Here is a 15,365-nt window from a genome sequence, read left to right as displayed (position 1 = left end):
GTCCTTTGTTTTTCTAGAGAACTAAATGATCAAATAGGTTTATTTGAGCAGATGTACGAAGCGTCCCAGAATCATGATGTGCCACTTTCATCTTACATTACACTTGTTATTTACAGAAACAGTGGGTTTTGCTATTAACTAAATTTGTCTTCCTTTCCTCTGTGGTGTGAAGTGTGAATCTGTGTGGTCCTAAGTTTTGGCTCTGTCTGCTTAGCTAATTTTTTTTTAATTGATGTCAGTCATGAGTAAAGGCAAAGAAATCACCCATAGAAGGAAGCATTTCTTTCTTTCCTGTAGGAACAGTTACTGTGTGGAGACGATAGTGTAGCAACAATAGACAGATAGACGTTCTGTTTATAGATTAATAAATGGGTCCTTCACCCAGATGCCAATTTTATGAGAGTTCTCTATATTAACGCTCCAACTAATGATGATGGAGTATACATATTCACATTCATCAAGATGACATAAGTCTGAGACGGACAAAGGCTGCTCAGAAAGAATGTCAATAAATATTCTTAACCTGCACCACGGTAACCCCCATTACAAATAAAATATAGATATTGCATTATGAGCAGTGAGCCTCCTGCCTGAGTTAAGCTGGGAAGGCAGCTTTGTAACCCAGATATTTCTGAACAGTCATAGTAATGGCTCATTTCTTAAGTGAGAATTGTATGCCTTTTTTCATTTTTTTTTAATCTTTTGAGGCTTTACTGGTGAAAGGGTAAGACCAAAATCTCTTTTTTTAAAAGTTATTTTAGCTTAAAATGTCTCTTTGTCCAAATGACGCATCATTGCAGCTTTTGCAGGAACTGTAAGCACTTGGCCCCCACAGTTTTGCTCCTTAAAGGTCCCTCCTGGTTTGTAACCCTGGCACTGGTTCTGACCTCAGGGAAGAATATGGGAAATGTCTCTGTAAGAGATAAAACAGGTCTCTGCTGTTTTCCCCAATCTCTGTGTTCTTTTGACCTTTTAAACTCCTTGTTTCCTGTGCCTGCTTATAATGCCAACCAATATTTGCGTATTCAGATGCCTCCTCTCCTGAAATCCTGTTAGAGCTGACGTCAGCACTGCCATTGTGCTTGCTGGCAACTGGGGAAGCATTTGTGTCCCACCCTGGGATGGCAGAGGCACTCATGGTCCTTGGTCTTGACTGTGAAAGCCTGCCAGTTTACAGATACTTACACATGTGATCCAGATAGTGAATGATTGGCATGCTTGGGCAGAAGGACCTAGATCCCTGTGCCACCTAACCATCCAATACACCAGCCCCTGAACACCGTTCTTGCCAGCTCATGGGGCATCAAACTTTTAACCCTTTGACTCTTGCAGAAAATGAGGTGTTGTGAGTTAGAACACAGATAGTCTGCCATAGCTCGCGTAAGCCAGAATTCATGCCATCTGACCAGATGACTTTTTCATAAAGCATTCCATAGGCCCAAGCTTCATAGAAACTTTACAGAGCTTCGACTTAAGGAAACGGGCACTCATCCTGGGAGGGAGTGTGACTTTATCATTTATATGGTGCAGCATTGGTAGTATTTTTACTTGTTAAACCGGTATGCACAGTGGAAGGTTCCTTGATCCTACCTGGTACTGGAAGTCAGTCTTCAAATGCTCTGGTTTTCACATACTTACACAGACGTATGAATGAGATTAGAGTGGTCATGCAGGATGGGAATTGGGTTTACTAACTGTCTCATATTTTCTTTGTAAAAGCCATTAAGGAGGGCAGTGCTGACAGATAAAATCTTTCAGTTCTATTTATCAAAATATGTGTTATGTAACTCCAAAATTAGGGAGACATACGACACACTTGATTTGGCCCTTTCCACACTGTCATGGTTATGCATTGTTGATAAGTCCCGGGGAACTGGGACACATACCATTCTCCCAACAGCCATTCGCAGTTACCCTGCCTTCCAGGCCACTGTGTCGCCTCATAGATAAGATCTGTGTCAACGATGATGTGTGAAATGACATAATTCTCTATGAGAACTTTTCTTATCTTAATTGGAATGATATTAGTGGCAAAGGGGTCAATTTCAGCATGTCAGAAAGGGAAAAAGGGGCTTATCAGTCTGCAGAGAGGAGTCTGGGAGAGGCATTTATCCCAGTTGAGGGCAGCCTCTAGGTTTTGAAGGCCAAGACCACTCTTACACCATCATCACCACTCCATAGTCCCATCTCAGTAGGGATTGCAAACCACGAGCTCTTGACAACCGTTGTATCAGTAAATAGGAAACCCTGGATTATGAAGAACCACAACCCATCTGTCCATTTAACTGAACAGTGAGATTTGAAAGCAAGAAATACTTGGGCATCAGCATAGGACTCAGGGGTGTGCCCCTGAAGCTTGGAAACAGGACCAAACTAGAGCTGGGGCTCTTGAATAATCATGGAAGTCTCTGGTTATAGAGAGACCGCCCGAGGGAGTAGACAGAAATGGGCTTTGAAGTAGGGCTGACTTGGTCCAAATCCTGGCTCCATGGCTTAGTGGGTACATGCCTTGAACATGTTATTTAAGCCCTCTGAGTCTCAATTTACTTACCAGAGAAGGTTGTACTACATAATTCCTAGCCCTAGGAAAATTAACACCCAGTATTGTTACTCCTCCATACCGATTTACTTATTCCAGTGCGGAGAAGGTTGCAGGATATAAGTAGGGTGAAGAATTCAGGAAGAAGAGAGTAGACAGGTCAAGGACAAAGTAGACACATGTCCCTTGGTTCACCCTGCTTGTTCCCAGAGGTCAGTCTTAATGGAAATTTGGCTGTTCATCCAGATGTTGTTCACTCATCAGGTGATATTTCCATGATATGAGTTTTGAAGAGTTGGAATAAAATGACTGGGTTTATCTTGATTAATTAGAAATACCAAAATGCTGTTTGGTATTAAGGTGATGGTTTGATTCTGAGATTATCAGGCTTGATTATGAACTCATTAAAAGTACTTTTTCCATGGAAGAAATTAAAAGGGCAGAATGGGAGGGTGTTTTTAAAGAAATAGTATTTTTCTCATGTTATTTGTAGCAATTTGGGGGATACATCATTTGCTTTAACTCAGGGATCCTAGTGCCTGAATTCATACAAAAGAAAGTAATTTCAAACTTCAAGAACAAACCTAAGGTGGGAAAGTAAGCTGGTGTAGCTCGCCCAGCTTTCAGCAAACGGCAGATTGGGTCTCAGCAAGCAATCTGTTGGCTTATTTGTGAGATTACAACAAAGCCCAAGATTGAATTCCTCACCTGAATCACATCCTTATTGACCGAATCCATTTGGACTCCCCTCTCGTTTAGCAGAGTATTTTTATTAAAGACAGGCATACAAACATCAATTATCCAAGCTGCATCTAATTTTCCTCATCATTTGTTTTCTTTCGTCGGCTGCCAGTGGATTAGAAGATGTGATTAGAATTCAGCAGGAAAATAAAAACAACAAAAAAGTGAAAAACATTTTCACACAAGAACATACCCTTAAATAACAATGTTGAGGATCAACAACATTCAGAATTAAAATGACTTGTGATTTTGAAGTGTTTGTCTTTCCTAATGCAAACATGCTTGCGTGATTTTTATCGGCAGTGCCCGTGCCGTGGGGTTAAGTTCCCTGGCAGAGCTGGGGTAAGCAGAGACAGATGCAGCAGCTTCACTGACCGCGTTTAATGTATATGCTACAGGGTGTTTTAAGTGCAGAACAGCCCTTAACCATTTGCAATGACTTGCAAAATGGCTGGCTTATTACTGAAGCCTTTTTGTTTGTTCCCTTCGGCCAGTGACAGGGAGTGAAAGAGAACAGAGTGAAGGCCCACCCTGGCTGGCAGCTAAGTGGTTAGAGCGCCGGCCTGCACACTGCAGGGCCGCAGGTGGATTTCCGATCAAGGCCACATACCTGAGCTGCAGGTTCGATCCCCCGCCTCTGTCAGGGCACATGCCGGACGCAGCGCCAATCGATGTGTCTCTCTCACATCAGAGTTTCTCTCTCTCTCTCTGTCTCCATCCCTCCCTCCCTTCCACTCTCTCTAAAAAGAAAAGGGGGAAAAATTCAATGGAAAAAATATCCTTGGGAGAGGATTGACAGCAATAAAAAGCGAAGACTCAAGTCATTTTATGAACTTATCAAAGGTACCGGTTTTGTTTCAAAGGAATGATATTAAAATTGGACATGTTTAGCCAGCCATCCCTACAGGCCGGGCACCTGAATGTTGTCAGCGATGGCAAGAAAATGGCCGAACAAAGGAAAAGAACTTAAGGTCTGAAAGTGCTGTCAGAGAGATACCCAGCGATGCAGAGTCGCTGAGGTGGCGGTTGCAGCGAACTTGAGGGCGAGCATCAGCCACACCCTGTCTGTGCCAGGGGCGGGCAGAGTAGGGCCTGTGGGCCAAATCCGGCCCTCCACTTGTTTCTGTCAATAAAGTTTTATAGGAACGCAGACACACTTATTCATTTACTATTGTCTGTGCTTTCATGCTGCAACAGCAGAGGAGACTGGCCCAAAAACCTAAAATATTTACTGACCGTTCTTCAGCAGGGAGAGCTTGCTACCCCCTGGTATATGTCTGTGCGCCCTGGGATTGCCCAGTTCCGAGGGCCCCGCATGCCGTGTGGTGAAACAGACCCTGGTTTGAACTGTAGCTACTTAATAGCTATAAGACCCCAAACTCTCTGAGCCTCAGTCTGTCCATTAAATGGAGGTCATAAAATTTAATGTAAGTACATTGTGGATGCTGAATAAATATCATTCCCTTCCTGGCCTCCCTGAAGTCTTTGTAGGTGTCTTGAGGCCAGAGACTTCTCAAACTCCTTGGCACGGCTGAGAGCCAGCTGGCCTAAGACCGCTGATCCTGTCCTCCCACGTGGCCTGCCTCCTTTCCCACCACGCTCTTCGCAGGCCCGGCTCCTGGTCCTCTGGTGCTATTCAGTTTCCCAAATGCACCAAGTTCTTTGCTGCCCCTAGACCTTAGCCCATGATATCCTCCTCTCAAGGTATTTACTCTCTGTTCTCCTGTTAATCTACTTGGCCTCTTGCTGACCGTCCTTTAGGTTCTAGCTTAAATGTCACTCCCTACAAAAGGCCTCCCTGGCCACCCAGCGTAACATGGGCCAGTCTTGTGATCAGAGTCCTAGTGTTTCCCTCCCTTTCGTAACGATTATCACAGTTTGCAATTTTAGATATAGAATATGTTTGTCTGTTTCTTAAAGACCTTTCTTCTTCTCAGCTGCTGACCACACAGTGTTTAAAAAGTGCTAGTACAGAGTAGGCCTTCAAGAATATGTTTTGAAAAAATACTTTTTGTTGAGCAATCTGGCAATAGTTGCATTTCATTAAAAGGAGTCCAGATAATGTTGAAGAAAAGGAACTGAATGTTTGATCCTGACAACAGACTGGCTGCATGATTTGATGCAAGGTGTCTTTGACCTCTCCAAGCCTCAGTTTTCTCACCTGTAAAGTGGGCCAGGTAGTATCTACCTCACATGTTTGTGGCAGAGCTGTGGTAATGAATGAGAAAACATTAAGCACTGTGCATATTGTAGGTCCTCACTAGGTCTAAATGACATTTGACAGTAGATAAAGCTGTAACCCTAGTGATTCTCCACATCCACCCTCACTTGCCTTATCTGTAAAATGGGATAATAGTACTTCCATGTAAAACCTGTTGATACATGTAAAATAATCAGAATACTACCTACCACCTGCCAAATGCCTGGAGTAAACATTAGCTAGTGTTGTATTTGTGATTAATTATTAATTAATGTATTTTCTTGCCCAGCTAGTGTGGCAGTGGTTGAGTTTCTACTTATAAACCTGGAGGTCACAGTTCCATTTCCGGTCAGGGCACGTGCCTGGGTTGCCAGCTCCATCCCCAGTAGGGGTTGTGCAGGAGGCAGCTGATTGATGTTTCTATCGCTCTATCCCTCTCTCTTCCTCTCCATGAATCAATAAAAACATTTTTTAAAAAGTAATCTCTTTTCTTAGAGATTATGGGCAGTCGTCCCAGAAGAATACAAATTCAAGTAAAATTTTGTAAATAGTTGCAAAGAATTCACAGTTTCCCTGCAACTCATCTCCTATCCTACATGCACATGCTGTATCCAACCCTTTGTCATGACCTGCCTTTGAGGCCAAATCCTTAAATTAGTCATGGGACTCAGCTAAAATCTTCCCCAAAAATTGTGTGTGTGAATTTATCTGACACGGGTGCCACAGTGTTCATCAGGTACTCAAAATGATCATGTTCCCCCAAAGAGGTTTTAATCATGATTTTTATTGGTTGGTTGGTTTATTTGGGGTTGAGAGGAGTTTGTTAAACACCAAAGGCTGTTGCTTTTCTTCTTTTGAATTTCACTCTTTTAATCGTGGACTAAAGTCTGCAGCAGGAGGGCATATTTTGCAAAGTCAAACAGAGAGATGTGAAAACCTGCACCTGGGCTGCGGGAGCACCTGCACAGCTGCCCACAGCTGCCTCCCACCCGGCCAGGGCCTGGGGTGTGCGCATGTGCCTGGCACCTCAGTGGCCTCACCGGGGACCTTTACTTTTGAGAAACAGTAAATAGCAGCCCTTATGATTCTCACCCGAGAATTTGGAAAAACCTCCATTCCCTGAGCACTTAGGGATCTTCCTAGAGTCTCTGGTACTTAACTAGACCCAGCACCATTTTTCTTGAACATTCCCTTTCTCAAGAAAAAAGAAGGTATCGGAATTGCTCTGGCCCTTGTCACAGAGTGTGTGTTAGTGGTTGTGATAATGAGTGGATGGGAGGCCCACACGATCTGACGGCTTTGTAAGTGCTGAATACCAGTGATGATGCCACAGTGCCTTCATTTTCAGATTGTCTTAATTTCACTCTCAGTTTCAGATTACAGGTTACAGTAGTCAATTATAGGAAGGGGCCCAGAGTGAAACTTAAATCAGATTTCCGTTAAAGTGCAGATTGCAGCAAATTGCTTTGTAGTGGGCAAGAGTGGCCTGTCTCTGGTGGAGCCTGTCTCCCATCCCAGTGGTGATGCCTCTCCGGTACACACGCCCCGGATGACGGGCACCCTGTGCCCAGCTAAGCAGCCTGTGCGCATGTGTCTTGTTGCTCCCCTTGTAAAACTCCTAACTGCTTTGTTGGTTGCACTCAAACTCCTCTCCTCTCCCCCTCCAACTGCTTCTCTCTCCCTCTCTCCCCCCACTGCTTCTCTCTCCCTCTCCCCTCCACACTGCTTCTTTCTCCCTCTCTCTCCCCCCCACTGCTTCTCTCTTCCTCTCTCTCCCTCTCCCTCCCTCTCTCTCCCTCTCCCCCCCACTGCTTCTCTTTCCCTCTCTCTCCCTCTCCCTCCCTCTCTCTCCCTCTCTCTCCCTCTCCCCCCCACAGTGCTTCTCTCCCTCTCTCTCTCCCCCCCACTGTTTCTCTCTCCCTCTCCCCCCCACTGCTTCTCTCTCCCTCTCTCTCCCTGTCCCTCCCTCCCTCTCTCCCCCCCCACAGTGCTTCTCTCTCCCTCTCCCCCCCACTGTTTCTCTCTCCCCCCCACTGTTTCTCTCTCCCTCTCCCCCGCCACTGCTTCTCTCTCCCTCTCTCCCTCTCACTCCCACCGCTGAGCACGCTCACTCTGTATATCTCCTGCTCACTCACACGCTCTCTTTTCTCTCCCTAGCCCCTTCACCTGTCACTCCTCCCCTGACCCAAGAGAAGCTACTTTCAAGACTAACCTTCACCCAGCTCTGGAAAAAGCAAAAAGAACCACGTCCCCAGCCCCTGCCCTGGTCTCCCCCCCCCGGCCTGCAGCATCTCTGGTGACGGACGGCCTTCACCCTGGCTGCTCCCTCCCACCCCAGTCCCCTTCTGTTCTTCAGCTCAGGAGGCCTCTCGAGGCAGCCGCCTGCATCACGGGCTCTGCTCTGATCTGAGCTCTGAGCGACATCTCAAACCCAGGATTGTAACTGCCGCTTTCCCGCTCTGTCTCAAACTAGCCTTTGTACCCCTTGAGGACAGCGATGGCCCCTCATTCATCATCGTCTCCTCTCCCCTAGCACCTGCCTTTGTGCCTGGTACAAGGTGGTGGCCAGTGAGTGTCTACTGAAGTTAAGCCCATTCGCTCCTGAAGTCGCCTGTAGTGGGTGGTTACGCTGTGTGTGGGTTGTGCCAGCTGCTGTGGAAGCATATGGTCCTGGTGAGGAGGACCCCAGGGGTGACCTGCACAGGAGGGATGGGGTGCAGGGTGAGAGGAGAATAAACTCCATCTGAGAACTAGAGTGCCCGCTTCTCAGCAAGTCTCACAAAGCCAGTTGTCCTCTGTTGTTGGAAAAGAGGGCTTTTCCGTGGGCTCAGCACCAGCTGAAGTGGTTGTCCTGTGAAGAGTATGTTTTCAGTGTCGGGTGCTCATTAAACACCGTGAGATGCTGACATGTAAGACTCGTGGGAGCTGGTACCCCCTGAGGCAACACCAGGTCCACAGCTGACATCCACACTCCTCCCAGGGCACCCCAGAGCACCGGCATCTGGTTACTTCTTGCCCTGCTCTCCTGCTGTACAGATGAATCCGTGGGGGTTTGTTGTGTGTGTGATAGGACTGCTATGTGGGGCAGTCGTGCTATTTTCCATGGATTACAGAGTCAGTCACCCTTAAGTGGACAGACAAGACGGCTTCACTGAGAAGTTGCCGACGTCTGAACTGAGCCTTAGATACCGCGTTGGAGGCGTGTGCCGGTGCGCGCTCACGGGGAGGCCCAGCTCTACCCAAACCTGAGCGCACCGTGGCCCTTCCTGGTTTCTGGGTTTCTCCCGGGGACCCCGTGGAGTCAGCATTGCTCGAGTGTTTTTTCTTTCATTGTTCTGGCAAGTTCCTCTCCATCCCACAGCTATTTGGAAACTGCTGCTTTGCAGAGCCTTGGTGCTGACAGCGCCTCAAAGCTGTTATTGGAAAGCAAGCTTCTGCTTATCAGTCAGCCTGCTGTGAACGGGAATGCGAGATTTCTTTTTTGGGAGTAGCCCCGATTGGTTTGAAAAATATTGCTCATTTATTTTATTAAGTCATTACCATTTTATTGAATGTCAATAAGTTGGTTCTTCGTTATATTCAAATTCAACATAGCTGCAGTCTGCTGAAAGATGTCCTTAATTCTTCCTGGCTGTCTAGGTGACCTGCCCACTTTCATCATTACTTGTTGAAATAAATGCTCATATAGTGTAGCCCCTGTGGAAAACAGTATGCAGACTCTCCAAAAAATTAAGAATAGAGCTGCCATATGACCCAGCAATTCCACTTCTGGGTATTTATCCAAAGAAAACAAAAACACTGATTCAAAAAGATATATGCACAGCTATGTCGATGGCAGCGTAATTTACAAAAGCTGCGACATGGAAGCAACCCAGGTGTCTGCCAACACATGAACGGGTAGAGAAGAAGTGAGACATATACAGTGGGTATTACTCAGAAACACAAACAATGAAATCTCACCATCTGCAACAACATGGGTGGATCTAGAGGGTATTATGCTCAGTGAAATAAGTCAGATAGAGAAAGACATATATATAATTTCACTTAAATGTGAAATCTTAAAAACAACAACAACAAACAAAACAAAGTAGAAACAGACCCATAGATACAGAGAACAAGCTGATGGTTGCCGGAGGGGAGGAGGGAAGAGGTGGGAATTTAAAATAAAAGAAGTAAATGCGTGTACAGTATAAATACACAGTGAGTACTTTACAGGCCTGTACTAAGTGTTTCACGTGTATTGTCTCATTTAGTCCTTTCAACAACCTTATGGACTAAGTACTATTATCCCATTGTATAGATGAAGAAACCATATTCAAGACAAGGTGTGTCCCTGCCCCAGGTGTGTACCTGGACCCCAGCTCTAACAGCTGGCATGAATGAAGGTCAGTAGGCTATCTGGAGAGCTGACCTTGAGCGGCACCACTGCTACATGTGAGCTTGTGACCCTGGAGCACATTCTGTGAATCCTCTGAGTGGCTTTGTCAGCCACAGAGGGTAACCCTCCCTGTACTTTCTGAATAGCTTTCTGGCGAGGATCGAAATTAAAAATGAGGGTTCATATAAAGACACTTTCTAAAACAGCTAAGTGCTGAGAAAACGCAAGGTGCTCCTTTCTCCTGTGCTTTGGGTACTAATTGAACATTTTAAACAACAGGACTGGCATGTAGCACTCATATACTTTGCGATCAGTGTGGCCTAGTTCAGCGGTGGCTCCATTGTTGGAATTCTGAGGCCTCCCGCTGGATGAACAGCCGTTTTCCTGTGGGGTTACCCATTAGTCTAGGTAATGAGTTCTCATTCTTCAGGGTTTCTTACACCTGTTTATCAAGTAAGGACAAGTACAGTTTTCTTTCTGCCCACATGCCTGGGAACCTGGAATATGCCCAAACAGGGCATGCTGGGTTTAAATTTAGATTTCTGAAAAGTTCCAGTCAGTGGCTTGACTTTTCTTATGTCCTTACTTATGGTTTGAGCTTGCAGCTCTTCCTTTTGGGGGTCTATATCTTTTTTATACAAAAGGTTATCTGAGACAATTAAGCTGCCGCTGACTTTTGAGAGTATACCTCTAGCACATCAATACGGCACTAAAGAAGCCTGGAAAAGCTTCTGTCTTTGCCTATTAATATGAAACAACAAATAATAAGTTTCTAGCTTTGAAGTAGTTCATGAGACACCAGGACAGGTCAATTTAAGTGTAAACCATGGGAGAAAAGACATTAGTGCCTGAAATCTTAAATGACACTACTCAGAACAGTTCCAGACAAGTGTGTAAGAAAAGCAGAAGACAGTGTATAATGAGTGGTGACTGAATTCATTTTGAGTTCAGAGAAGTGATTGATGGGATAATATGGGTTAACATGATAATGTTATATATTGTTATTTATTAATTTAGTACTCAATTTAACTTAATATTTTCTAAGCCTTTGTTTAATATTTTATGTTCTATGTTTTAAAAAAGTATTTTTTTAATTGTCTCTATTGTTTAGCCAGTGTTTTTGAGAATGTTGGCTATCAACATTTTGATGGACACCTTTCTATTTTTTATTTCAGGTGGAAGCCATCCTTGTCAATATTTTTGCTGGAATTGTCAACTGTACCATCGTTGCCAATGGGATCACCAAGGCCTGCCGGGAGCTGGAACTTAAGGTGCCCCTGGTGGTCCGGCTGGAAGGTAAGTTATGGGTGATTTCCACAGTCCCGTCACCCCTTCTCCAAGGTCAGGTGACCAGAGTGTTCTGCACTCACAACCTTCCTGAGAAAACATAAGGAAACACTGGATTCAATGAGATGAAGTGAATGCAGTTCGGCAGTGATTCTGTGAGTGTCTGACAGGCTCGTATAGATTATAGCTCTCCAAGAATGGCACGTTATGATTCTCCAAATTTCCCAAATGTGTTCCAGAGTGGAGCCCTTTTATTATGAATCATTTCATGAGATTAGAGTTTTGGAAGAAACACTCAGAAACGCTGCTCCAAGAATTATTCATCAAGGGAAAGCAGTGGTTGTGGTCTCAGCACTCCTTACTGTTAAAATTGTGGACCCAAAGAGCTCTGGTTTATTGGGGTTATATATTTCAATATTTATTGATTAATTTAATAATTTGGTAAGAGGAGCTTTAAAAATATTTTTTAATAATTAAATTTGTATTATTTTATCTTATTTATTTTTTGTTAATCCTCACCTGAGGATATTTTTTTCATTGATTTTTTTTTTTTTTTTTTTTTTAGAGATATTGGAAGGGGTGAGGGGGAGAGAGAAAGAGAGAGAAACATCAGTGTAAGAAAGACACATTGATTGGATGCCTTCCACATGTGCCCTGACCAGGGGCAAGGGATCAAACCTGCAACCCAGGTACATGCCCTTGACCAGGAGTTGAACCCATGACCCTTCAGTGTGCAGACTGATGCTCTAAGGGCCAGGGCTATATTTTATTTTTTATATTATTTCTTTTATATATAAATATATGTACTATGTATTTTATGAAAAATAAATATCTTAAATGTTTAGTAAGAGTAGCAGCATTGTTTTACATTTATGAAATCCCTTTAATACATAGTTTAATATTTGCCTCTTTTATCTGTTGCAATATGTTGTTTTGGTTGAAGTAGATGAATAAAATCTGGCGTCATAGAGCTATTTATTTGGAATTTGGAAAAGGGAAGATTTTTTAACAATTTCATATAATTTTGAATATTCTTTGGTCCTGCATTAAAGTCTATAAGCAGTATTTTCTTTATTAAAGATTTGTTTTATGTGAGATCTGAAACCGTTTTAATGAACTTCTCATATAGTTATATTAAAACCCATCGGTCTGCCTTGCACATGAAGGGGGTTTTATGCGTGATTTGTAATCTCACGCATTGATCATAAGGAGCATTTTGGATTATGCAGATCTAAAGGTTGACACATTTCAACATACAGTATAAAAAAATCCACATTAGTTAATATCACACCATCCTCGCCCTGGCCTGTGTGGCTCAGTTCGGTGAGCATGTCGTCCCATGTACTAAAGGGCACGCAGGAGGCATCCAGTCGATGTTTCTCGTTTACATCAATGTCTCTCCCTTCCTCTCCTTCTTCTCCCTTCCTCTCTCCCTAAAATCAGTAAAAACTTTTTAAAAAGATACATATCACACTATCCTCATCATAGAAGCTTGCAAGTACTAGGAACCCATCAAGATGGTAGATGCCAGTTTTCCAGAATTCTAATTTCCATATAAATGTACAAATTTTATCATCAGCCACAGAGTAGTCAGTTGTTTTCCGGGGGGTGACAGACTCACTTCAGCTGCTTTCGAGAACACCTCTGCCAGATCATGAGTTCACGCAACCACCACGTGTCTGTCCTCCAAGGACTGGGACCCAGGGGACAGTGGGCAGCGGTGCCCCTGGAACAGTCCGCGCTGTTTTCCCTCGGAGCCCCCTCCGCAGCTCAGGGCGCAGCTCGGTGTAGACTTCCCGCTGTACTTTCCTTTCAGGAGACTGTGTGCAAGGAAAAAACCTTTTTCAGAAAACTGTAGAAAGTTACCTTTCTGGAAAACAATTAAATTAAAAATAAGAAATATCACCTAATCAAAAAAATAGAAGGCAACTTAAAAAGTTATTTTAAATATTGAAGAAAGAGCTATACTTAAGGGTTGAGACTTAGTAAAATTAATATTTTTTACTGTCCATTAAGGACATTCTTGACAGTGGCACCATTTTATCACAAGTGTGTGGTGTGATGACAGCCAGCACAGTTTGGTGCCGCTGCTCTGACTCCGTGGTAACTGGCTGGCACTTTCCCCACCAACACTTTTGCTTCATCATTGCAAATGCCAGCATATCACTGTTTATTCTGACTATTTTATTATTACTACTACAACAAAAATTGTGTTTTACGCCAGGGACCGACCTCTCCTGGGTTCTGTGGACCCCACTTTGAGAACCACTGTACTAGAGAGGCAAAAACAGGCACTTCAATGTGAGACCTATGCAGCAGGCATGTCAACATCATCAAAAACTTCAGATTGCAGTGAGCAAGCAGCCCCTCGGGTAGATTTCTGCAGTGTCACCCTCGGGACAGCTCTGTGTCCCCATGGTCCATGCTGGTGCGTCATGCCCCAGACACGTGCCCCTTGGGACACCTTGACCCAGATGTGTCTCCGTCCTTTGAGCCGAAACTCCAGCACAGCTGCAGCCCGCCGCTCTCTGCCTGCCTCTTCCTTTGCGCCTCTTTTTCCTCTCACTCCCCGCCACCCTCCTTTGTCTCTGAGACGCTACCTCGATCAGGACCAGGGGGACTTGGTAGAAATAACTGTCACAGGAGAAAAACAAAAATAGCAGAAGCTCCAGTTGGCAAAGTTTAACATGGACAATAACATCTGAATTACATCTTCTTAACAAGGTAAATGCAACATAGCTGATTCCAATGAAAATCAATTAAATAAATGGGAAGTGATTGGCAAGGCTGCAGTGAAAATAAAATGGACCAAGGAGCCAGTGGGTTCATCAGTGTCAGTGTAACTCTGAGTAAAATGTTGACGTCTGACTTTTCGGGGTCAAAGTGACCAGTGGCCGTCAGGTTCTCCAGGTCAGCCCCTGTTGTTAAAGGAGGGCCGGGCTCCAGACCAGCATCTGTCCCTTGGAAGTGACTCCGAGTCAGTGCGTGCGGCGCACTCCTTCTCCCTTGACCCTCCCGTCCCTGTGTTGTCAGCAGAGGTCCATGGTTATTAGCTTTTAGTACAGTCCTGGGAAAGAAAGTTACCCACTTTTATTTCTCCCCAGTGATTACAAGGCCCAGTTCTCCTTTCACACAACACTTAGTATCCCAGGAGGAGGAAACGACCCGTCATGTAACACCTCCCCATTATATGGATCTGGGTAATAAACAGGCTGAAACACGTGACTGCCGCATCCACGATTGTCCCCTTGATTGTCCCCTTCCTCATCTCTGCTGGCTGCCAGAGGTCTGCCGGAGCCTCTCGAAAGCCTTGACATTCCTAAGTTTGTTAGACAATCAGATTTGCATCTTTTAACTTAATGCCCTTGCAAGGTATATGCCTGTGGGTTTCAGTTGGTTAATTGATATACTAAATACTATATACAGGTTATTGAGCTGTAGGCATTACGGAGGATGTATAGAAATATAAGAAATGATCTCAGTTACTAGATGACTGGGAGAATCAAAAGAAAGAAAGAAAATGAAACAGTACAAGGTAATTTATATAAAATGTTAACAAGTGTCTGTCCTACTAGATCTGCTTCTGTCTCAGGAGCTTCTTAGAGAGCCACCAGCAAGGCTGTGGGACTTTCAGAAATATTGATGCTTCAGAGTGTCCCCTGTGACACGGGAATCGCAGGTGTTGAGTCAGGATGAGCTCAAAGAGCACACTGTCCCCAGAGTTATGTAGGCTGCACACACCCACGATGGCCTTGGACACTGCTCCTCCTTCACCGTCACAGCCCCCATCCTGTAATGGTACCTGGGACCTTTGTCAAGGGAGGAAACGCAGGAGAACTCCGGACATTTCTGGGGTCCTCGCTGTTCCTTTCCCCCCCTGTGGGAGTTGGTTAGCATCTTGCGTGATTAACGTTCTCAGCATGGCGGCACCAGGGACACTCATATTACGTGATTTCTGGGAACCGGCAGCCCCACGCCAGGGTTAAGGCTCTCCCAAAGTTGTACTGGTCCTACGTAATAAATAAGGGAAAGACGAGGGATTCTGCTCCAGCTTTACTTCTGGCACTGATAGTTAACAAATGCAGAAGTTGGAGATGGTATTATCCATAAAGGCCCTGTGAAGGGCACTAAATGAAAACCAAGCAAGTGCTCTTATGCTGAGGGAGTGCAGACGCCTGTGAAGTGTGTGTCCCTCCAGCTGAGTGCCTGTGGTCCTGGGG

At 44.7% G+C, this 15,365-nt stretch overlaps 1 protein-coding gene across 1 annotated transcript in view; it reads left to right on the top strand.

Moving 5' to 3' along the window:
• Positions 1 to 15,365, top strand: part of SUCLG2 (succinate-CoA ligase GDP-forming subunit beta) — a 235,023-nt gene that overhangs the window by 204,445 nt on the left and 15,213 nt on the right. The window contains exon 10 of the mRNA XM_087824543.1: positions 11,034 to 11,154. Coding sequence (XP_087680669.1) covers positions 11,034 to 11,154 — 121 coding nt within the window. The remainder of the gene's footprint in view (positions 1 to 11,033; positions 11,155 to 15,365) is intronic.

Source organism: Miniopterus natalensis, chromosome 15 (assembly GCF_054644295.1).
Source record: "Miniopterus natalensis isolate mMinNat1 chromosome 15, mMinNat1.hap1, whole genome shotgun sequence".
In the NCBI taxonomy this organism is placed as follows: Eukaryota; Metazoa; Chordata; class Mammalia; order Chiroptera; family Miniopteridae; genus Miniopterus; species Miniopterus natalensis.
This window is presented reverse-complemented; position numbering and strand designations above follow the sequence as displayed.